The 22,665-nt window shown below is 51.2% G+C and overlaps 1 protein-coding gene and 1 long non-coding RNA gene across 2 annotated transcripts in view; one reads left to right on the top strand and one right to left on the bottom strand.

Moving 5' to 3' along the window:
- Window positions 1-22,665, top strand: part of FAM178B (family with sequence similarity 178 member B) — a 100,734-nt gene that overhangs the window by 16,951 nt on the left and 61,118 nt on the right. The window contains exons 6-7 of the mRNA XM_015433175.4: window positions 5,278-5,383; window positions 8,755-8,839. Of these exons, the coding sequence (XP_015288661.3) occupies window positions 5,278-5,383; window positions 8,755-8,839 (191 nt within the window). The remainder of the gene's footprint in view (window positions 1-5,277; window positions 5,384-8,754; window positions 8,840-22,665) is intronic.
- LOC141408300 (uncharacterized) lies at window positions 2,027-5,391 on the bottom strand. Its single transcript, XR_012421906.1, has 2 exons — window positions 5,100-5,391; window positions 2,027-4,514 (listed from the first exon to the last, which is right to left on the bottom strand). It is a non-coding gene; the product is annotated as an uncharacterized lncRNA (long non-coding RNA).

Below are 22,665 nucleotides of genomic sequence, written 5' to 3'. Positions count from 1 at the left end.
TATCCAGGTTGATGTGCAAGAACCCTCTTCCCGGGGAGCCTGCCTTGGGAGTGCATGTGGTCCAGATGACGCCCTCATCCATCACCAAGCTAGCTGTGCATCCCGGGGTCAGTCCCCTGCCACCAGAGTCACATATCATTATGACGGAAGCTGATACCAGCTGATTGCAGGAGCTGAACTTTTTTCTTCTTCCTTTGACAGTAATTCCAAAGGAAATCCAACGCTCACGCATGGAAAAGTGTCAGGACCAAAGCCCACATCCCACTCAGGGTCGGAAGTTGGAAGGGTGGAGTTTGTCTGCCCTACTCAGTTAGTCATAGGCCCCCCAACAGTATTTGCAAGGACATTGGGGTCCCCGTTTGTCCTCTGGTTGCATCTGCCACTATTGATGCGAGGACCAGCATGCTTTCCAGAAGCCCGATGCATAAGCCAGGGCGTTCCTCCGTGAATATCCAGCAGGCAAGGGAAGGAGGTGGATGAGGCTGAGCTTCTGCCGGAGGCCCGGCAGCCCCACCTCTTGTTTGTCACTAGCTTCTCTTCCTGGAGGAAGAGGCCAGGGTTGAAGCCCAGGCGCAATAAATCCAACAGTTCTGAAGTGTGGAGAGGGCTGAGCCTTCCAGCTGGCTGCATCTGTCCCCCAAAATAAAGAGCAAGCGGAGGTAGCAAGCAGGGCCATTATGGGATCCCTGAGTTTCTGCCTGTCGTAACGCTCGCTTATTTATTTATTTATTTATTTTGGAACGCAGTTTTGCTCTTGTTGCCCAGGCTGGAGCGCAATGGTGCAATCTCGGCTCATTGCAACCTCTGCCTCAGGTTCAAGTGATTCTCCTGCCTCAGCCTCCTAAGTAGCTGGGATTATAGGCGCATGCCACCACGCACAGCTAATTTTTTTTTCTTTCCTTTTTTTTGAGACAGAGTCTTGCCCTGTCACCCAGGCTGGAGTGCAGTGGTGTGATCTCGGCTCACTGCAAGCTCTGCCTCCCGGGTTCACGCCATTGTCCTGCCTTAGCCTCCCGAGTAGCTGGGACTACAGGTGCCCACCACCACGCCTGGCTAATTTTTTTTTTGTATTTTTTAGTAGAGACGGGGTTTCACGGTGTTAGCCAGGATGGTCTTGATCTCCTGACCTCATGCTCCTTCGGCCTTGGCCTCCCAAAGTGCTGGGATTACAGGCGTGAGCCACCGCACCCAGCCTCGCACTGCTAATTTTTCTGTATTTAGTAGAGATGGGGTTTCACCATATTGACTAGGCTGGTCTTGAACTTCTGACCTCAGGTGATCCACCCCCTTCGGCCTCCCAAAGTGCTGGGATTACAGGCATGAGCCACCGCGCCCGGACAACACTCGCTTATTTTTATTTCATTTTTTTCTTGATTTTAGTCAGGCCCATGTTCTGCTGCCCACGCTGGAGTGCGGTAGTACGATTACAGCTCACCGCAGCCTGCAAGTCGTGGCTCAAGAGGTCCTCTTGCCTCAGCCTCCCGAGTAGTTGGGATCACAGGTGTGCACTACCGTGCTCAGCTAATTTGTATTTTTTTAGAGACAGGGTCTCACTTTCTTGCCCAGGCTGGTCTCGAATTCCTGGCCTCAAGCTATCCTCCTGCCTGGGCCTTCCAAAGTTCTGAGATTATAGACATGAGCCACTGCATCTGGCCTCTCTTATTTTTTATTTATTTATTTTTGAGGCAGAGTTTCACTCTTGTTGCCCAGGCTGGAGTGCAATGGCACAATCTCGGCTCACCACAACCTCCGCCTCCCAGGTTCAAGCAATTCTTCTGCCATAGCCTCCCTAGTAGCTGGGATTATAGGCATGTGCCACCATGCCTAGCTAATTTTGTATTTTTAGTAGAGATGGGGTTTCTCCATGTTGGTCAGGCTGGTCTCGAACTCCCGACCTCAGGTGATCCACCCGCCTCGGCCTCCCAAAGTGCTGGGATTATAGGCGTGAGCCACCGTGCCCGGCCCTCTCATGTTTAAACAAAGGAAAAAAAGAAAGAAAGAAAAAGGCCATAGGTGAAAGCTTTGGTTGCTGTTGGTCTCTGTTGTATTTAGGCATTTTATTCAGACTGATCTGAGTAATTTGGCAGAGGCCCAGTAGCTGATACTTATAAATAACTACACTAGCTGTTTATCCTTTGGCCATCACTTGGGATTCTCAAGGCATTCAGAGACCTTGCCCTCTGGGACCGCTGCCCATAAAATAAATGAGGAGGTTGAGGCGGGAAGAATCTTCCCTTGGGCGTGATGAGGAACAGAAATTCCAAGATGAAGCTGGTCAGAGCTCTGCTCGGAAAGCCCCCTGTGCTGAGCCCAGCTGCCCCCATTTGCTGTCACTGGTTTTGTGGGTTTCCCAGTTGTAGCTGATGTCCTCCCCTTGCTTCCTTCTGCTCCAGTGGGCAGTGAGGGTGGAGGCAGGCACCTGCCCGCTGTCATTGCGGTTGTGGCTGGGGATTACCAGTGTTGACTCTGACTGCTCCCTCCTCATCTCCAATCACAGCTGAGGACTCTGATGGGAACCTCCCTTCATGGGATCCTCAGGGCTGACAGCTGGGGGCTTCCCACTCAGCCAGGCCCGTGCGGCATCTGCTGCCGACGGAGTCTCTGTCCCTCCTTCTCTCCCTCCAGGGTCCTCCAGCATCCTCAGGATAACTTCTGACCTCAGCATTGGCTTGGCCGTGGACAAAGGGACCGCCTTGGACCCAGCCTCTCTGTTCTTGATGTGGGGACGTGACTCTGACAACAGCCAATTCCGTCACCCAAGGCGTTTGAGCTTTCACCACACACGCCTCCCACCCCCTTTCCTTTTTCCCTTTTCCTCCAGGCTTCCCAGCCCAGGTGCTGCTGTTGGGACCCTGCTTCCTTCCCCAGAGTCAGGGCATTGTCTGTACACGAGGCCCATTCCCTGCCCAGCAGCCAAGCTCGAGGTCACCCTGTGGCACCCTGAAGGACGTGGGAGGGCCTGTGGCTGAGCCAGGGCGAAGCAGCGCTCCCTCCCCGCCGAGCGTGCATTCAGCCTGCAGAAGGGAGTCCTTGCCTCTAACCCTAAACACAGGATTCCTTGAAAGCCAGTCATCCCAGGGCAGAGCAGGCCTATGTCCTTTCTGGCTTTCTCTTGCTCTCGGTCCCATAGTCAAAATTTTCTCAGCAGCAGTGAACTCGGAGGCCAATCCGTCATTCCTCTGGCAGAAACTGCAAGGCCCACGTAGCAGAAGGGAGACGTTGAAACTGTGGGGTGTCTCCCTTGGAGCAGCGGTTAGAAATGTGTTGCTCTGAGCCAACAGGGCCTTGTACAATCAATTCTCCCACTAAGAAACTGGCGGGGTGCCCCCTCCAGCAGAATGCCAGAGCCAGCGTCTCCTTAGAGTCCCTGAAGCGCCAGCCTCCTCACCACATGGCCGTTGTCGGGGTTCTGCCAATTCGCAAGGTCCTCCAGACGTTGTTTACATGGGTATTGTCTGTGTTCAGGCTGCTGTGCATGTTCTTGAACCACACGCGTCTTGTTGGGGTCAGTCCATGAAAGTCTCCATGTGACTGGGCACGTGGATAGCGTGGAGCATGCCAGCAGTCCTGGGGTGCACACGTGTTTGTATGTACAAACGAAGGTCTATTTCAGGGCGGTAAACTTCACCACCACGGGAACAAAGCTGCTTTCTCCTCTGAACCTAAATGACTTAGAGAAAAAACATGCAATTTGTAAATTGCCTGGACATTCTCAGAGAGACAGCAGCTTGGCCCAGAGGATAATCTTTGTTTTGTAGCATTCTGTTCCTGGCAGATTATAGTATGATGTCCTTTTTAAAGGAGAAGGAGGAGGAGCAGAAGGAGGAGGTTGGGCTGACTGAAAAACTGGAAAACTTTTTATCTAGGGTGGCAACGTTAAGTACTTTCTGAAATGTTCTTTGCATGCATTTGGGCCGTTAAAAAGAAAAACAAACGTGAACTACGTTTTCATTTCCTGGAATCCATGTTACTTATCTTTGGGATGCGGTCTAGAGAGAGCAAGCAAAGATGGTGGTCACAAAATGCACAGGACGTAGGAGAATCCTACCCCAAACCCAGGCTCTCTGGGGATGACCGGGAGCTCAGGAACGGTGACAAAAGTCCAGCCAACCTCCTATAAAATAACTTCTGAAGCACTTCCTACCAGAGGCCCTACAACCATACGAAACATTGCAACAACTCATTTTGCAGAGACCTGGAATCTTGTAGGTCAAAGTGATCTACCAGGTCAGCGGTCCCCGAGGCAGGGCTCATCTCCACACCAGTGCTGATTTTGAGAGCTCCTGTTAGGAGAAAGAGGCCCGAGGGGGTAGCATGAATGGGCATACGGTCACGGCCACAGCCGCGTGGCTGGTCTGAGCACGCCTCCATCCCTGGAATCTGGGACACTTGCGGCTCACGTGGTTTTTGAAGAATCCTCTATGGAACTCCTGTTTGGTATTTCCTTCCCAGAATGTCTTCATCCCGGGCCCCTTTCTGTTATTTTCCCGTCTTCTCAGGTGTCCCCTTTGTGTCTGAAAAACATAAGGCAGAGCAGAAACGCCCTGTGTAACCGGATCTCGAGACGCTGGCCTCGTAGGGGTAATCCTGCCCGCCCCTTGCAGCTGGAGGAACCCGAGGCTAAGACACCCACTCCTGGCCTCACTCCTCACCTTTCCACACCCCTGGCAAATATCCCACCTTCCCCTGTGGCCAAATGGAAAGGGCAGACTGCACTGCCCTACCGTGTTTTGTTTGTTTGTTCGAGACGGAGTCTTGCCCTGTTGCCCAGGCTGGAGTGCAGTGGCTCGATCTTGGCTCACTGTAACCTCTGCCTCCCAGGTTCAAGTAATTCTCCTGTCTCAGCTTCCCGAGTAGCTGGGATTACAGGCGTGCGCCACCATGCCTGGCTAATTTTTGTATTTTTAGTAGAGACAGGGTTTCACCATATTGGCCAGGCTCGTCTTGAACTCCTGATTTCGTGATCCACCCGCCTTTGCCTCCCAAAGTGCTGGGATTACGGGCGTGAGCCACAGCATCCAGCTATCTGCCGTGTATTTTAAACGCTGTGAGGTGTGTTCATGCAACATGCAAGAAGAGCAGGTGATTCTGATGCTCACCTGGGTTCTTTTCCTTCTGACAGATCCGTGCATTGAGGGCTCGAAAAGCACATTTGTCTCTGGTGTTACAGATTTGCTTCCCAACAGCCAGTGAAGCTGGGTAGTGACAGCCTCCCGCGGTGACGAGACAAGTGTGCCGGCACAGAGGCCTCCCCTAACCTCAGTCCTCTGCCCCCAGCTCCCCGCCGGCCCAACAGCTGTCCTTCCTGCACAGCGGCCTCCTGAGCACCCTCTACCTGCACGTGCCTGACTGCCCGGCGCCCCTGCTCCGGTGGCTGTTCCAGGTGAGGACGCGGGCCTGCCACTAGGTGGCGGGAGCGCTGCAGTCTGGTGGCCTGGCAGGCCCGCACGCCGAGGGGTGGGCACTTCACCTCTTGCCTTAGGTGCTGCTGGGCTGGGCTCAGGCTGGGTGGGAGGAGGGAGGAGAGCTGATTGGGCATCGATCCCCACCATAGTGCTAAGAATGCCAAGGTCAGGGAGGTGCAGGGGGTTCGCCTGTGGTCTCCCAGAGCGGCGAGCACTGGGAGCCTCTGCTTCCCTCGAGGATGTGTCTCTGGGTGCTGCCTGTGCCCTCAGCGTGGCTTTCCTGAGGGACCTGGTGTAGCCAGTGGACTTACTGTCTAACCTCTCAGTGAACGGGTCCAAGCCCCTCAACAAGTGCTTCCTATACGACAAAGCTAATTTCTTCACCAGCGGTCACAGGTCCCTCATCCCATAAGCAGCGGGAGGGCCGCTCAGGGCCCACGGCAGTCCTGCTGCGCCTGAAGTGTGGGCCCTCGTGGGTTTGGAGCCGAGGGTGCTCGGGTGTTAGAGCGCGTGCTTCCCGTATGTATACAGTCGTAGGTTGGCTGGGAAAGCCTGGAACAGCTGCCCTGACTGCCCCGTTTTTTTCCTCCTGGTTGCTGCTAGAACGTTTTGCCATAGGGGAACGTGCATTTTGCCCAGGGCTTGACACCTTTGCACAGAGACAGGCAGTGAGAAGCCAGCAGGGATAGCCCAGGAGCCAGCCACTGTGATCTGAATGCCAGGCATGAGGATGCCGTCCTGGCCTTGGCCCCACCCGGAATCATCCCTGTCTGGGGACAGGCGGGTCACAAGTTCCAGCTGGTCCCATTCCTGCCAGTTGGAGCCTGGACCCCAGCTGTAAATCAGAGCCATCATGTGGGGTGGATTATTCCAGGAGCGGCTCGGCCTCGGCAGGCTGGCTGCAGTCCAGAGAGAGCCCTCCCGCTCTCCCTTCGTGCTCTGGGTCCTTCACCTTGCTCCTCCCTACCCCGGAGGAGGAAGACATGCAGCTTCTGGGGCCCTGGTGTGTAGCTGCTAACCTTGCCAGCCCCCAGTCCCCCACCCAAGGCCCAGAAGGAGCAGTGGGTGAGTAACGGGGAACAGTGGGGCCATTATTCCCCACGCTGGCCGCTGCAGCCCCTGCTCCTTGCACAGTGTATGACGGAACACACAATTGAGCATTGGGAGCCACAAAGGACCCATCTGAGACGGCGCCCACAGAGGGGCCCTGCGTGACCCTGACACGGCGTGGAGTGCCTTCCCGGGGGCGTGTCGGTTGCCTCTGGGTTCAGAGACCCCCATCCTGGGAGGCACAGGCGAGCCCTCCCCTGTCTCTTTCCCCATCTCCATCATGCTGGGAGGGGGCTGGAGGGGAGAGGAATTCAGGACCCAGCCCTGAGGTCAGACAGACAGACAGACCTGGTGTGAGTTCTGGCCCTGCCACCTACTCCTGTGTTGCCATGGGTGGGTTTTTTAGCATCAGCTCTGTGCCTCGGAGCCAGGCCCGAGGGGCCCATGTGGAGGGAAGTAGGACATCCCGTGAGCTGCCTTGTCCTGGTGCCCTTGCAGAGCTCTGCTCTGGGCCTGGGTGTCCTGCAAGGCACGCTGTTAGTGCAGAGTCCAGTTCACATTTTGCAAGAAGGAGAAACAAGATCTCCCACCCCCCATGACTGAATCTAGATCCATGAAAGGGGCATCCTGGCTTTGGGGGGCCTTCTGGGCAGTGTCTTCAGGGGACTTACAACCTTGAGCAGTTACTGGGGGCTGTGGTTGTGGGAGGCGGAAAACCCATGAGGGCTCCTTCCGCAGGTGCGAGGGTGGTTCCTGAGGTCCCGGGGTGGGGGCGTGCTGGGCCCCAGGAGGAGCTGGACCCAGGGATGGGGAAGGGTTGGGATCCGAGGGGTTAAGTGGTCCCCTTATCCAGTCAAAGGCAGCTAGGGAAGTGGGGTCCCAGGGCTGCCGGGGCCACGCCTGTACTTAGGGTCCCTACTGAACCAGGGTGGGGTGAGGTGGTCAGACTGCTCCAACCCTGCTCCTTCGACGTTCTTGGAAAGGACAGCCTGAGTTCTCTCAGGGATTCGGTCCCGTGTACTCCTCCCAGGGGCTTTAATAGGGTGTGCATGGGACTGGCTGAGCTGTGCCCTCGTGTGGGCCAGCCTTGCCGGGAGAGAGAACATCAGCAGGAGGTGTACACCCTCAATGAACGTATGTTCTTATTGGGAGAGACTCAAGCGTTCAGCCAAGAAAATGTAAGAGGTTATGGCAGGAGGAGAAAGGCAGAGTTCTAGATGCCAAGCAGGAGGTGTCCACACAGGCTTCCTGGGGGCGGGCTTGGGAACCACCCTGTGAGGGGGAAGAGCGTGTGGCCCTAGGCAGTCCCGCTGGGCTCTGGAGCCTGGTGACCTTAGAGTTGACCCAGTTGGGGCGAGGTCTCCAGCCTTGGCCAGTTATCACACAGACACTTGGTGAGGGCTGTGACCCCGGACTAGGCGCTCCCTCCATGGTCAAGGCTCAGAGAGGGCCCTGGGCTCAGGGCCCTGGCAGCAACAGTGCCCAGCCCCCGGGGGAACAAGAGCCTCAGACCTGAAAGGAGATGTGCCCACAGTGCCCACAAGGCAGACTTCCCTGGGTACTGGGGAGGAACGATGTCGTGCACAGCGTGGCGGCCACGGTCAGGAGCTTGCTGAGTGCCCCTAGACCAGATGGCACCTGTGGGCTGCTGCTGTCCCATTGCTCATTCCCTTGTCAGCCTCTCTGCATGTTCCCAAACCCCAGCTTCTGACCATCAGGCTCCAGGAACATTCAGATAAGGATCCCAGAAATGACCACCCCACCCTTGTTTGAGGACCAGTGTTTGGTACCTTGGAAGGACCTTCCAACCTGGTGGTCTCAGATGACAGTGAGTTAAGGCGCTGACCTGGAAATGATTCATGGATCACGGAGAAGGCCCACCCTGTGATTGTCCTGCCGCCTGTGATCAGTGCAGGCTTTCTGTCCCTTACACGGGGCCCTGCCCTGGAGGGCCATGGCTGTGACCACAGGGAGCGAGGGGCAGGGGGACCAAGACCCCCATGCCAGGAGGTGGACGGAGTAGGAGGTTTCAGGTGACACAGACCTGGGTGTCTGGGCCTGGGTGCTGGCTTTGCTGCTCACAGGCTGTGTGACTCTGGGGAAGTCGTTTGACCTCTTTGAGCTTTTTCCATCTTTCAATTGGCAACAGTGACAGTGTCCTTCTACCTCATGGACTTACGAGGATTAAATGGGATTTATTTAATGTGAAGTCGTAGAAGTTGCTACTATTGCTTTTTAGGAATGACCCAGCTAACCAGTTTTTTTGTTTTTGTTTTTTGTTTTTTGTTTTTCCACCTAGCTGCTGACTTGGCCTCCAGAAACATCTTTGGGAGCCTTTGGTCTTCTGTGGGATCTCAGTGTGGATGGAATCTTCCTTCAGCCGGGTCAGTACTGGGATGCAGGGTGGAGACTGGTGCGCTGAGCTCCCACGACTCTTAGTGCCTGGAGCCCAGCTGCAGGGGAGATGCTGGTGGGACGTTGCATCACTAGGGGGTGGCGGCATCAGGCCATCTTTGGCTCAGCCTCCAGCATTAGTAAAAAGCTGAACCAACAGGCTCCTTGGCACCTTGAACTGGCCTCAGATCTCAGTCCCTGTGGCCAGGCCAGGCTGACCTCACTGCTCTTGGGATGCCAGAGCAGTCCAGGACAGTGGGTTCAGACTGAGACAGGCTCTAGGTCTGAGGGGACAGCTTGCTCCCAAGTCCTTCCTGAAAGCGCTGGTTAGCTTGGGAGGGTTCCAGGAACATCCGCATCAAATCAGGCTGCTCCTTGGGTTGGAGTCACCGAAGGGAAGAGTCTGAAGCTGTCTCCCTCGCTGACAGCCTTCCTTGGCTGATAGGACATCCACAGTGCCCCTGAGTTTGGTCTGGGTGGGAATGAGAGCCTCAAGCTGGTGCCTTGGTTGTGGCATTTAGGTGGTGTATTTAATTCCTCTTTATAATGCTTTCAGATGTTTAGAGTTCCACAGAAGGAATTAATTTCCCTCCTAGTGGCTGCACCCTCCCTAGACTGTCATCATCTGGTACCTGAACCTAGACACTTCGGCACCAAAAAATATCATGTAACCAGTTGAAAGCTGCTTAGGCAGACAGTGAGAGGGACTCCCAGGTGGTCAGACCCAGCCTCTGCCCCAGCTGTAGGCTGCGCACCCCAGAGCAAGAAAGCACATGGCCCTGAAGGCTAAGGCTCTAGACCAGGATGTACCATGAACCCCCAGCCCTTTGAGTTTCTCCTTTTGTGCCTCTTCTGCTTCAGGAGTTGGCTGAGCTGGGACCATCTGTCAAATTAGAGCATTCCAGACTCCTCCGCCCCGCTCTCCATGGAGCCCTCTAACTGAGGTCTTCTGAATAGCACCAGTCTCAACACCCTCTCCCTTTTCGTAACCTCTGCCCCTGTAGCCCCCGATGCCCTTTGGAGCCCCAGGGGCCGCCTCTGCGACATGCCTGCCCTTTAGGCGAACAGAGGCCTCCCTTGTCCTGCTCCCTGCAGTGGTATGTGTCTCCTCCTCTGAGGCTGAGGGGACGCCCCACTCTCCTTTGCTTCTTGCCACGTTGTCTCTGTTGCGCTCCCCATTAGGAGGGGTCAGAAACAAGCTCTTGAGCCCCCTGTCAGCTCAGCTCTGGTTCTTCCAACTCCAGAGGATCTCCCGTGGACACTACCTGAGAGCCCAGCCTGGGATTCTGTTTCCCTGCCCAGGGGACCAGGGACTGGCCTAGAGAAGTCCATGCCTGGGGTCAGGATCACAACTGGTGTGGGGAAGTGAGAGGCCCGGTCCGTTAGAGAACTGAAGGCAGGGACTAGAGCAGATGGTTGCATACCCAGGTTCTTACCACGTCATTCACAAAGCTAAGAGGCAGAAGCAATCCAAGTGTCCATCCGTGAATGGATAAACAAAATGTGGTACATGCATACAGTGGAATATTATTTGGCCTTAAAAAGGAAGGAAATTCTTTGAATGTCCATGATGCATTATTTTAAAAAAAGAGAAGGAAATTCTGACACATGATACAAAATGGATGAACGTTGAAAACATTATGCTGAGTGAAATAACATACAAAAGAACAAACATGTATATGAGGTACCCAGGGTAGTCAAATTCGTAGAGACAGAAAGTGGAATGGTGATTACCGGGGGCTAGGGGAAGGAGAGAGTGGGGAGTTACTGTTTAATGGGTACAGAGTTTCAGTTTTGCAAGAAAAAAGAGTTCTAGAGATGGATGGTGGTGGTGATTGTACCACAGTGTGAATGTACTTGCTACCACTGAACTGTGCACTTAGAAATGGTTAAGGTGGTAAACTTTATGTTATGTGTATTTTACCACAACTGAAAAAAAAAAAAAAAGCTAGGTCAAGAGCAAAAGGGCCAGGTGCCCAGAGAGAATCTGTCAGAAGTCAGGACTAAAGATCAACTGCCATTTCAGGAAGCATTTCTAAGGTTAAATCAGATCCAGGATTGATGCAGAAGGAAGTCATGCTCCTCAGGATTTCACTAATAGCCTGGGGCTCTTGAGTGTCTGAGAGGACGGCAGGCCTCTGGCGCACAGAGCTCAAGGTAGACTGGGGCTGTCTCCCTTGCCACGTATCTATGATTCGTGTGTGCGCGCGCACGTGCGTGTGTGTTCAAGTCGCTTCTCATACGTAAGCAGGAGATTTGTTTGTGTGTAAACTCCCATCCTTTCCTGGAGCTTGTGGTGACCAGCAGTTCTTTCCAGACTGTCCTAGGGAGAGTCTTACGCCATTGCCTTTATCCCCACCTACTGAGTAAGGGAAGAGCTGAGGGGACCAGGACTTAAGAGTATTGACAGCCAGGCGCGGTGGCACAAGCCTGTAATCCCAGCACTTTGGGAGGCCGAGACTGGCGGATCACAAGGTCAGGAGATCGAGACCATCCTGGCTAACACGGTGAAACCCCGTCTCTACTAAAAATACAAAAAATTAGCCGGGTGTGGTGGCGGCGCCTGTAGTCCCAGCTACTCGGGAGGCTGAGGCAGGGGAATGGTGTGAACCCGGGAGGTGGAGCTTGCAGTGAGCCAAGATCATGCCACTGCACTCCAGCCTGGGTGACAGAGCCAGACTCCGTCTCACAAAAAAAAAAAAAAAAAGAGTATTGACTATTATGGGTGTGCTCCAGTGACTGAGGCTGAGGGCCCGAGTGGCCCAGGGCTCCCATGTGCTGGGGCGGGGGGTGACGGGGACTTGTATTCCTGGATAGGGAAGCAACACATGTGCATGTCAGCTGTGCAGAGCGTGGTGCACTCAGAGAGGGGATGCTCTGGCACGTCGCCACGCCTCAGTGCAGTGAGTGTTCGTTCATTTATTCAGCTAAGACATTGAGCACCTCCTTCCTCAAGCGCTTTGCTGGATGGCAGAGAGAGGAGCGGGGATGAGTAAAGCACGGGCCTCTTCTTAGGAGGCTGATAGGTGGGAGGGGATTAAATGAGCAGTGACCATCAGAGCCAGAAAGGAGGCAATGGAAAGAGGAACTACCTGTAGGCAGGTGGGTTTGGGGTGTGGGGAGGCAGGAACCAGGAAGTTCTTTGTAGAAGATGAGACAGTTGAGCCATCTGTGCCAGAAAGCAGGGACTGCAAACTCAGTTGCCTGTGGGGACCGAGTGAGCAAAGTCTGAGAGCTCCTGCCCGGTGTAAAAGGACTGTCTGCATCAGGTTTGGTGCAGGTAAACACAGGTCTGGTGTTCCCAAACCTCTTCATTTTCAAGAGAAGCCACATTTTAGTTAGGTTGTATTTTGACTGTTTGATAACAAACACCAAGAGCAGTTTGTTACCTCACATGACAAGGAGTTCAGAGGCAGGTGATTCGGTCACACGTTCAGTAGATGTGCACTCTGAGGACTCTGGATTCTGCGTGTGCCTTCTCACTACCTCCTCTCCGGGTTGCAGAATGGCTGCCGCAGCTCCCAGCACCATTGTGTTCTCAGGAGACAAGAGTGTTGAGGGCAGCAGAGGAAAGGATGGGACGTACGAGGTCGCTGCTTCTCATACTTTCCTCTCTTTTTATCAGAACAGTTTTTGCATTTTGTTTCATTAGAACTGGGTCACGGGCTTTCGAGTCACTTGCCATGTTGTTTGTCCTTTGAACATCATGGCTGTGTCTGAGGAATTTCCAGCCTCATGAATCCTATCCCTTTAGGGTGGAATGCATGAGATTTACTCTTCCAGTCTTTTTTTTTTTTGAGATGGAGTCTCGCTCTGTCACCTAGGCTAGAGTGCAGTGGCGCAATCTCGGCTCACTGCAACCTCTGCCTCCAGAGTTCAAGTGATTCTCTTGCCTCAACTTCCTGAGTAGCTGGGACTACAGGCACACGCCACCACGCCTGGCTAATTTTTGTATTTTTAGTGGAGATGGGGCTTCACCATATTGGCCAGGATGGTCTCCATCTTCTGACCTTGTGATCCACCAGCCCTGGCCTCCCAAAGTGCTGGAATTAGAGGTGTGAGCCACTGCGCCCAGCCTAGGTTTATTTTTCTAGTCTCTTTTAAGATACTTGAATTTTTAGTTTTCAAATTTCCGTTTAGTCCTTTTTTTTTTTTTTTTTTTTTTTTTTTTTTTTTTTTGAGACAGGATCTTGCTCTGTCCTTCAGGCTGGAGTGCAGTGGCACAATCATGGCTCACTGCAGCCTTAACTTCCTAGGCTGAAATGATCCTCCCACCTCAGCCTCCCAAGGTGTCTGGGACTACAGGTGCACACCGCCATGCCCAGCCAGTTTATTTTTATTTTTTGTTGAGACAGGGTCTCCGTATATTGCCCAATTGCCCAAGCTGGTCTCAAAACTCCTGGGTTCAAGGAATTCTCCCACCTTGGCCTCCCAAAGTGCTGGGATTATAGGTGTGAGCCACCACACCTGGCCCTTTATTTCTTTTAATAGTTTCTGTCTCTCTCCTGGGATTTCCTATTTGTTTATTGAGTATGAGCAAACTTTCTTTTAACACCTTGGACATAGCCATAATAGCTGCTTTGAAAATCCTTGTCTGTAATTCTAACATCTGGATCATCTAAGTCATTACATGGAATGTTTAGTATGAGAGTGAATGCTTGTTTAGAATAAGTAGAGAAATCATCCCAAATACTTAGGCCTTGGGAGGTTCAAGTTGCTTTCCACTGAGCTCAGGATTTTTTCTTATAGCAATGCTTGTTCATTGCAACCTGACTTCGCTTCCCATCCTGGAGCACTCACGGAGGCACATGCCGGTGAGGGACCCCGGAACCTAAGCTTAATTACCTTGATGGTTAACTGGCTTCTGGCATATAATAAACCTGTTTTCTGCTGAAGTAGCAAGCTCCTGTTTCTGTTGCCTGCGACTCAGAGCTCTGACTGCTCAAATAACCACCCTTAGGCCAGTCTCAGCAAAGGTGAGTGGAATGCCATTGTTCTTCCGCTGGGGTGGACCCATTTTCCTTGAGCAGACACCTGAACAAAACCAGAGTTCCCTTACCAAGGAAGAAGGGAAGCGTGGCTCTTGGATAGGCACCACAGACTGCCACGGCCGGGATATAGATGTTTTATTTTTGTTGTTTTTTGTTTGTTTTGAGATGGAATTTCACTCTTATTGCCCAGGCTGGAGTGCAATGGCATGATCTCGGCTCACTGCAGCCTTTGCCTCCCGGGTTCAAGCAATTCTCCTGCTTCAGCCTCCCAAGTAGCTGGGATTACAGGCGCCCAACCACCACGCCTGGCTAATTTATTCTGTATTTTTAGTAGAGACAGGTTTTCACCGTGTTGGCCGGGCTGGTCTCGAACTCCTGGCCTCAGGTGATCCACCGCCTCAGCCTCCCAAAGTGCTGGGATTACAGACGTGAGCCACCACGCCCAGCCGGGATATAGATGTTTATGTGAGATGTCCTCTTGGTAACTAACTCAGTTAAGAAAAAACCACTGCAAACCCACTTGCAGACTCCGTTCAATGACAGACCACTGATCTGCAGCCTTTGGGCAGAGTATCAGGGTGTGCAGGGATGCACGGGAAGCAGGGAGCAGTGCGAACAAAGACAAGGAGGCGGAAGGGTGGAGCTTTCCCTCAAGGGAGCAGAGGAGGAGATAAGACTGGAGGTCTTGAAGGCCAGGTCTTGAAGGACAGTGGGTGCCATTGCGGGCACAGTGGAGCTTTATTAATATTTGGCAAGACCAGGATGGAATGGTTGGTTGTTTTAAAGATACAATTCACATACCATACAACTCACCCTTTTAAAATGTAAGATTCCATGGTTTTTAGTATACTGAGTTGTTGAATCACCACTGTCTACTTCCACAACATTTTCATCTCCCCAAAAAGAAACCTCTTAAAATGTGGTATATCCATAAAATGGAATACTGTTCAGCCATTAAAAAATGAAGGAGTGACATGCGCTATAACATGCATGAACCTTGAAAGCACTGATAAGAAAAAAGGATACGAAAGGTCACGTAGTATATGATTCCACTTACACGAAATGTCCAGAAGAGGCAAATCCACAGAGACCAAAAGTAGATGAGTAGTTGCCAGGAGATAGGGGAAGAAGGAATGGGGAGTGACTGCTGATGGATAAGACGTCTCTTTTTTACCAGATATGTGGTTTGCAAATGTTTTCTCTCATTCTGTGGGTTTTCTTTGCAATCTCTTGATAATGTCCTTTGATGTACAAAATTGTAAAATTTTGATGAAGTCCAATATATCTATTTTTTTCTTTTGTGGTGTCAAACGTAAAGACATCATTGTCTAATCTCAGGTCATGAAAATTTTCATCTGTGGTTTCTTCTAAGAGTTTTGTTGTTTTAGCTCATAAATTTAGGTCTTTGATCTATTTTGAGTTCATTTTCGTATGTGGTTTGAGATAGGAGTCTAGCTTGGTTCTTTCGTGTATGGATATCCAGTTGTCTCAGCACCATTTATTGAAAAGACTGTTCTTTCCTCGTTGAATTCTGTTGGCGCCCTTGTTGAAAATCATTTGACCATAAATGTAAGGGTTTATTTTTGAACTCTCAATTTTATTCCATTGGTTTATATGTCTACTCTTATGCTAGTACCCTAAATTTTTTATTACTATAGCTTATAGTAAGTGTTAAAGTTGGGAAGTGTGAGTCCTCTAACTATGGCCAGGCACAGTGGCTCATGCCTGTAATCCCAGCACTTTGGGAGGCCAAGGCAGGTGGATCACGAGGTCGGGAGATCGAGACCATCCTGGCTAACACAATGAAACCCCGTCTCTACTAAAACACACACACACACACAAAAATTAGCCGGGCGTAGTGGTGAGCGCCTGTAGTCCCAGCTACTCAGGAGGCTGAGGCAGGAGAATGGCGTGAACCCGGGAGGTGGAGCTTTCAGTGAGTTGAGATTGTGCCACTGCCCTCCAACCTGGGCGACAGAGCAAGACTCCATCTTAAAAAAAAAAAGAAAAAAAAAAAAAATTTGTTTTGGCTGTTTGGTGTCCCTTGCATTTCCATATGAATTTTAGGACCAGCTTGTCAATTTCTGCAACATTGAAAACTGGGATTTTAATAGTGATTGTCTTGGATCTACAGATAACTTTTGGGTACTATTGCTATCTGAATAATAGTAAGTCTTCCTATCCATGAATATAGGATGTCTTTCCGTTTATTTAGATCCTCTGTAATTTCTTTCAACACTGTGTTGTAATTTTCAGTGTACGTGTCTTACATTTCTTTGGTCAAATCTGTTCCTAAGTATTTTATTCTTTTGGTATAAGTAGGGATGTTTTCTTAATTCCTTTCCAAATTGTCCGTTGCTCGTGTGTAGAAATACAGATTTTTATATTAACCTGCTGAACTTAATAGCTGTGATAATTTTTTTGTGGTAGAATGGGGTTTTGAAAGCAAACATACTCTTGTGCAACTAATTGGTTAAGAGAAATGACCTCATGTTTCTTTAACAAAAATGCTTTGGCCGAGCCGGTATATGACTGGCCATTAACCTAGCACCCGTCTTAAAGCAATGCCTTAGGAAAAGGAGCTCTATCAGCGAGATCAAAACGCTGTCGAAAGGAGCAGAGTTCGCGTAGGTTCTTTCCCATTTGCTTCCAAGACAATTGTCCATTTTTACCTACCCATTCCATTCTCTGTTGGCTTCTATGATATTTGTGTAGGAGGAGGGGGACATAATAAAATAGAATGACCCTGGCCAGTACATTCTTTGGATATTTTGAAAGTGGGCGAGACGTTCAGCTCCAAGAACAAAATTCATTTCACGTTCTTGAGCAGGGTCTTAGGACACTTTGTTCTTCCTCACTTGATCACACTTTTCCCTTTGTTCCTCGGGCTCTGGCATCGTAGCCACTGGGGCCTTGGGCTTCTGTACAGGCCCTATTTTGTGGGTTACTTTTTTTTTCTGCCGTGGCCTGTTGCATTCTCTTTCCTTCATCTCTCCCTTCCTTTCTTTATTCCTCCTTCCCACTCCTCCTCTCAGAAAGCGTTCGTAAAGTTGTTTCTTGTAAAAAGAATAAAATGGAAACAAGATGGCCAGCAATCTTACCACCCAGGTAACCCCTGTTGTTATTTTTTAAAGTATTCTATGTACCAAGTTTAGAAAATTTAAATTTAAATACTAGAGAAAGATGCAAAATAAAGAGTGAAAGTCTTCTTCCCAGCTGCTCCCCACAGCCACTTCCTCCTCCCAAGTACTCGTTAGTAACAGTTTCTTGTGATTATTTCCGGGAACAAATTAATGCACAATCCACGTTTCATCTATATTTTTATGTTTATACATGTATACCGTATTTCTTTTTTGTGTTTTTGAGACAGAGTCTCGCTCTGTTGCCCAGGCTGGAGTGCAGTGGCGCCATCTCGGCTCACTGCAAGCTCTGCCTCCCGGGTTCACGCCAATCTCCTGCCTCAGCCTCCCGAGTAGCTGGGACTACAGGCACCCACCACCACGCCCGGCTAATTTCTTGGATTTTTAGTAGAGACGGGGTTTCACCATGTTAGCCAGGATGGTCACGATCTCCTGACCTCGTGATCTGCCCGTCTCAGCCTCCCAAAGTGCTGGGATTACAGGCATGAGCCACCGCGCCCATCCTATACTGTATTTCTTTTGCCACATTAGTATCCATCTGAAATGACCTCCAGTACTGATTGCTCTTCCCAGAGTTTCCCAGTTCTCTCCACTGATGTCTGGAGAGGCCCCAGCCTGCACAAGGCAGGCCACGTGGGGCTTTCTAGACCAGGAGTCTTCCGAGTGGGGGGTCCTGGAGGTGCGATGAGCCACTGGGATTCAAAAACAAAAAATTAATACGTATTTCTTTTTTTTTTTTTTTGAGGCAGAGCCTTGCTCTGTCGCCCAGGCTGGAGTGCAGTGGCGCGATCTCGGCTCACTGCCAGCTCTGCCTCCCGGGTTCACGCCATTCTCCTGCCTCAGCCTCCCGAGTAGCTGGTACTACAGGCGCCCGCCACCTCGCCCAGCTAGTTTTTTGTATTTTTAGTAGAGACGGGATTTCACCGTGTTAGCCAGGATGGTCTCGATCTCCTGACCTCGTGATCCGCCCTCCTCAGCCTCCCAAAGTGCTGGGATTACAGGCTTGAGCCACCGCGCCCGGCCAAAATTGGTACATATTTCTAATCCTTCTTTAAAAAAAAACTTAATTGAGACGTAACTGAATACATTAACCTGCAGACATTTGAAGTGTATAATGTATACGTTTGACTTACATATGTGCCTATAAAACCATTGCCACGAGCTAGTAAATATATTCCATGGCCCCCAAAAGTTTCCCTGTGCCTCTTCGTGATTGATCTCTCTTGTCTGTAGGAAACCACTGATCTGCTGTCTGTCACTACAGATTAGTTTGTGTTCTCTGGAATTTTATGTAAATGGAATTACGCAGTAGGTACTCTTTGTGGGCTGTGGGTGGGGAGGGTCTGGCACATTTCACACGGAATAATTATTTTGAAATTTAAGCAGTCTTTAGTCTGTCTATCAGGTTGACAGTCTCTGTTCTTCCCCGTCTTATTAGGAGGTGTCCTCGCCTCACCCAATCTGCCTTTCTTGTGGTTAGCAGGACAGCTTCCTGCTGCATCAGAGCCGCCGGAGTGGAGGCCCCACAACCTTGTCACCTGCAGGTTGCGTCTTCCGTGATGGTGGCAGCAGCAGCAGCTGCCCACATGTGTGGAGCACTTGAGTGCCTGGGCCCTGGACCCCATGCCATTCTCATGCTGGTTGCCCTTCACTCCCTGATTCCGCAGGGCTAGTCCCATTGTCCTCAGGCCCAGAGCGGCGGGCTGGGATCTAGATCTGCCACACTCGGTCCCCGTGCTGGTGCTGTGAGAATGGGGTCTAGACCCAAATGGGCGGGAAAACACTTGAAGGACTACCCAGGAGACCTCAGGGCCCAGCTCCCTTGGAGCGCTGTCATGTGCTTGGCGTAGCCCTTTCACAGTCTCCAATTAGAATTTGATAACAGTAATTCAGCGTTATAATCTGTTTTTTAAAAACATACTATTCTTGGATATGATAATAAAAGCAGTTTAATTGAAAATAATAGATAACATTTCCAGAGAGCTTAATTTGTGCTAGGGTCTGTCTCATTTAATCACCACAACAACCCTACAAGTAGATACTATTATTGTCTCATTTTACAGGTAGTTGGGGGCTGGAAAGCCTGCCCAAGCTCCTGCTGTGTGTGCAATGTGTGCCCTCTCCTCTGCGGCCAGCCGGCCCTTGTCCAGCTCATTGTACCTCACCCCCTCTGACTATCTGTGCTGTGACCCTCCTGCGTGTCTTTTCTTCCATCTTCCTTCTGCCACAGGGCCTTTGCATGTGCCAGCCTCTCCACCTGGGACACTCTCCTCCTCCCTGCAGCAGCCCCCTGACTTTGCCTTTGTTTTTTTGTTTGTTCATTTGTTTGTTTTGTTTTGTTTTGAGACAGAGTCTCGCTCTGTCGCCCAGGCTAGAGTGCAGTGGCGCGATCTCGGCTCACTGCAAGCTCTGCCTCCCGGGTTCACGCCATTCTCCTGCCTCAGCCTCCCAAGTAGCTGGGACTACGGGTGCCCACCCCCACGCCCGGCTAATTTTTTGTATTTTTAGTAGAGACCGGGTTTCACTGTGTTAGCCAGAATGGTCTCCATCTCCTGACCTCATATCTGCCCACTTTGGCCTCCCAAAGTGCTGGGATTACAGGCGTGAGCCACCGTGCCTGGCCTTGTTTTTTTTTTTTTGTTTTGTTTTGTTTTTTTTTGAGACGGAGTCTCACTCTGTTGCCCAAGCTGGAGTGCAGTGGCACGATCTTGGCTCTCTGCAACTTCTGCCTCCCGGGTTCCCACCATTCTCCTGCCTCAGCCTCCTGCGTAGCTGGGATTACAGGCGCATGCCACCATGCCTGGCTAGTTTTTGTATTTTTAGTAGAGACAGGTTTTCGCCATGTTGGCCAGGCTGGTCTCAAAACTCCTGACCTCAAGTGATCCACCTGCCTCAGCCTCCCACAGTGCTGAGATTACAGGTGTGAGTCACCACGCCTTTCTTCTTAACTCCATCTCTTCCTCTGGGTTATGGACTTCTCCAGCATCACCTTCTCAAGGAGGCCTGCTCTGCGGGTGTGGGCTGCCCCCTTGCTTCTATGCTTGGCTCCCTCTTCCACTCCTTGTGGCTTTAGTCATAGTTGATGGTGGGTTCTTTGATTAATATTGTCTCTCCCAATGAGTTGTGAGCTCAAGAGTATGGGGACCATGTTTTTCTTTTGCTTTTAGTTTTAGTCATCTGTTGGGTTCCTGGCAGCTACGTGAGCAGGGACACGGTAGGACCCAGGTGGTTTTTGCTGTATGAATGGGTGGGTCTCCAGAAACACTGGTCTCCTGGTGGACAGCAGCATCTTTTCCAGATGGCTGCTTTGGTCCTATGTGGCCAGTGGGCTGTGGAGCTGCGTGTACTGGCCAAGCTCTGATGGGCTCTCTGGTCCTCTAACATCAGGACTTGGGGTCCACTGGCCCTGTAGGGACAGGCATGCATGCTTTACGCCAGCTCAGCCGGCATCTCCAGAGTCTCGCTGCCTGGGGCACACTCAGCTCCTGTCCCCACCACTACATCCCACCACCTGTACAAGGGGACCCTCAGGTACCACATCATCGGTTGCTGGTGAGGCCCAGGTGAGTTCGTTCCCTTAGGACAGCACCTGTCACCAGGAATCTTTAAAGCTCGCAGGTGATTCTAACGTGGAGCTGGGGCTGAGACGCTCCGGGTTTTGAGGACTTCGGCCAAGTGCGCTAACCTCCTGCAGGAGAGGTGGCCAGGCAAGAATGGGGGCTTTGCCCACCACTTCAGCTCAGGCCTCTCAGCCCCCAGTTTTAAAATGAGGGGCAAAATAAATTGGAGTGACTTAAACTTGGAGAGCACTTTGTTGTTGTCGAGACAAGGTCTCACTCTGTCACCCGGGCTAGAGTGTGGTGGCGCCATCAGGGCTCCCTGCAGCCATGACCTCGACCTCTCGGGCTCAAGTGATCCTCCTGTCTCAGCGTCCCGAGTGGCTGGGACTGCAGGTGCGTGCCACCATGACTGGCTAATTTGTTTGTATTTTTTATAGAGACAGGGTCTCACTGTGTTACTGTGTTACCCAGGTTGGTCTCAAACCCCTGGGCTCAAGCGATCTGCCTGCCTGGGCCTCCCAACTTGTGAGGATTATAGGTATGAGCCACTGTGCCCAGCCCAACACTTCTTAATGTTTGACTTTTAAACGCTGATCGGAGGATGTCTGCAGCTCCCCCAGTACTCATCCTCCGGCCCTGGCAATTTTCAGCTATGGCTGAGCATGAAAAAGTATGATGCCTGTGTCCTGCCCTGTGAGATCAGTCTGAGGCACAGCCTGGGCATTGGCATTTTGAAGCCTCCCATGCTGATTCCAGTGGGCATCCAGAACTGAGAGCCCCTGGGCTGGTGGGCCACGGGTAGCTGGCCTCAGGTGTGGCGAGAGGGGAGCCAGGGCTGGCATCTGAGGATTCCTGCCAGCCCCCACCATCCTCATCACCCACCAGAGCACGGGAGGGTGGCCCTGGGTACCGCTCTGGAGCTGGCCACAGCTTTCCCTAGCTCCGTGGAGCCCAAACTTGGCTGTGTATTAGAATCACTTAGAAATTTTATAAAATTCCAAAGCCTAGTCCGCACCCCAGACTAATTAAACCACAATTTCTGGGGGTAGGGCACAGGTGGCAGTAATTTTTGACACTCCCTAAGTGATTCCAACATGTGCAAACAGGCTGGGTGTGGTGGCTCACACCTGTAATCCCAGCACTCAGGGAGGACAAGGCGGGAAGATTGCTTGAGTTCAGAGTTCCAGGCCGGTTTGGGCAACATAGTGAAATCTCGTCTCTACTAAAAAAAAAAAAAAAAAAAAAAAAAACCTGAGCATGGTGGTGTGTGCCTATAGTCCCAGCTACTCTGGAGGCTGAGGCAGGAGAATGACTTGAGCCCAGGAGGTTGAGGCTGCAGTGAGCTGTGATTGTGCCTTTGCACTCCAGCCTGGGCAACAGAGCAAGACTCTGTCTCAAAAAAAATAACAACAAAAAAAACAAATATGCAGACAAGTCTGAGAACCACTGTGTTAGGCTCTCAGCTGTGTCCTTGATTGAGATGAGAACAACCACCATCATCCCTTCCAGTGCTGGGTCTGCTGTTCTGCCTGAGACACTGTGTGTGGAGACCTGTCTCCTTCTGTTGTTATTTTTTTAAAGAATACTTTTGTTGGCCGGGCGTGGTGGCTCACGCCTGTAATCCCAGCACTTTGGGAGGCTGAGGTGGGTGGATCACCTGAAGTCAGGAGTTCGAGACCAGCCTGGCCAACATGGGGAAACCCTGTCTCTACTAAAAATACAAAAAATTAGCCAGGTAGGGTGGCAGGCGCTGGTAATCCCAGCTACTCGGGAGGTTGAGGCAGGAGAATTGCTTGAATCCGGGAGGCAGAGGTTGCAGTGAGCTGAGATCACACCACTGCACTCCAGCCTGGGCGACAAAACAAGACTGTCTCAAAAAAAAAGAATACTTTTGTTGTTGTTGTTGTATTTTTTTAATAGCCTTTATTTTTAGAACAGTTTTGGGCTTACAAAAAACTTGATCAGAAAGTAGAGTTTCTGTATACTCACTCTGCACAACCAGCCACCCACCAGTTTCCTCTGTTATTTACATATCGTATGTTAGTGTGTATATATGTTACAATGTCAGTACATTATTAACCGAAGTCCATAGCCTAAATTAGTGTTGTGTTGTGCAGTTCTATGG

Source organism: Macaca fascicularis, chromosome 13, assembly GCF_037993035.2.
Source record: "Macaca fascicularis isolate 582-1 chromosome 13, T2T-MFA8v1.1".
Lineage (NCBI taxonomy): Eukaryota > Metazoa > Chordata > Mammalia > Primates > Cercopithecidae > Macaca > Macaca fascicularis.
The sequence above is the reverse complement of the archived record's forward strand: the minus strand, read 5'-3'. Positions and strand labels throughout refer to the sequence as shown.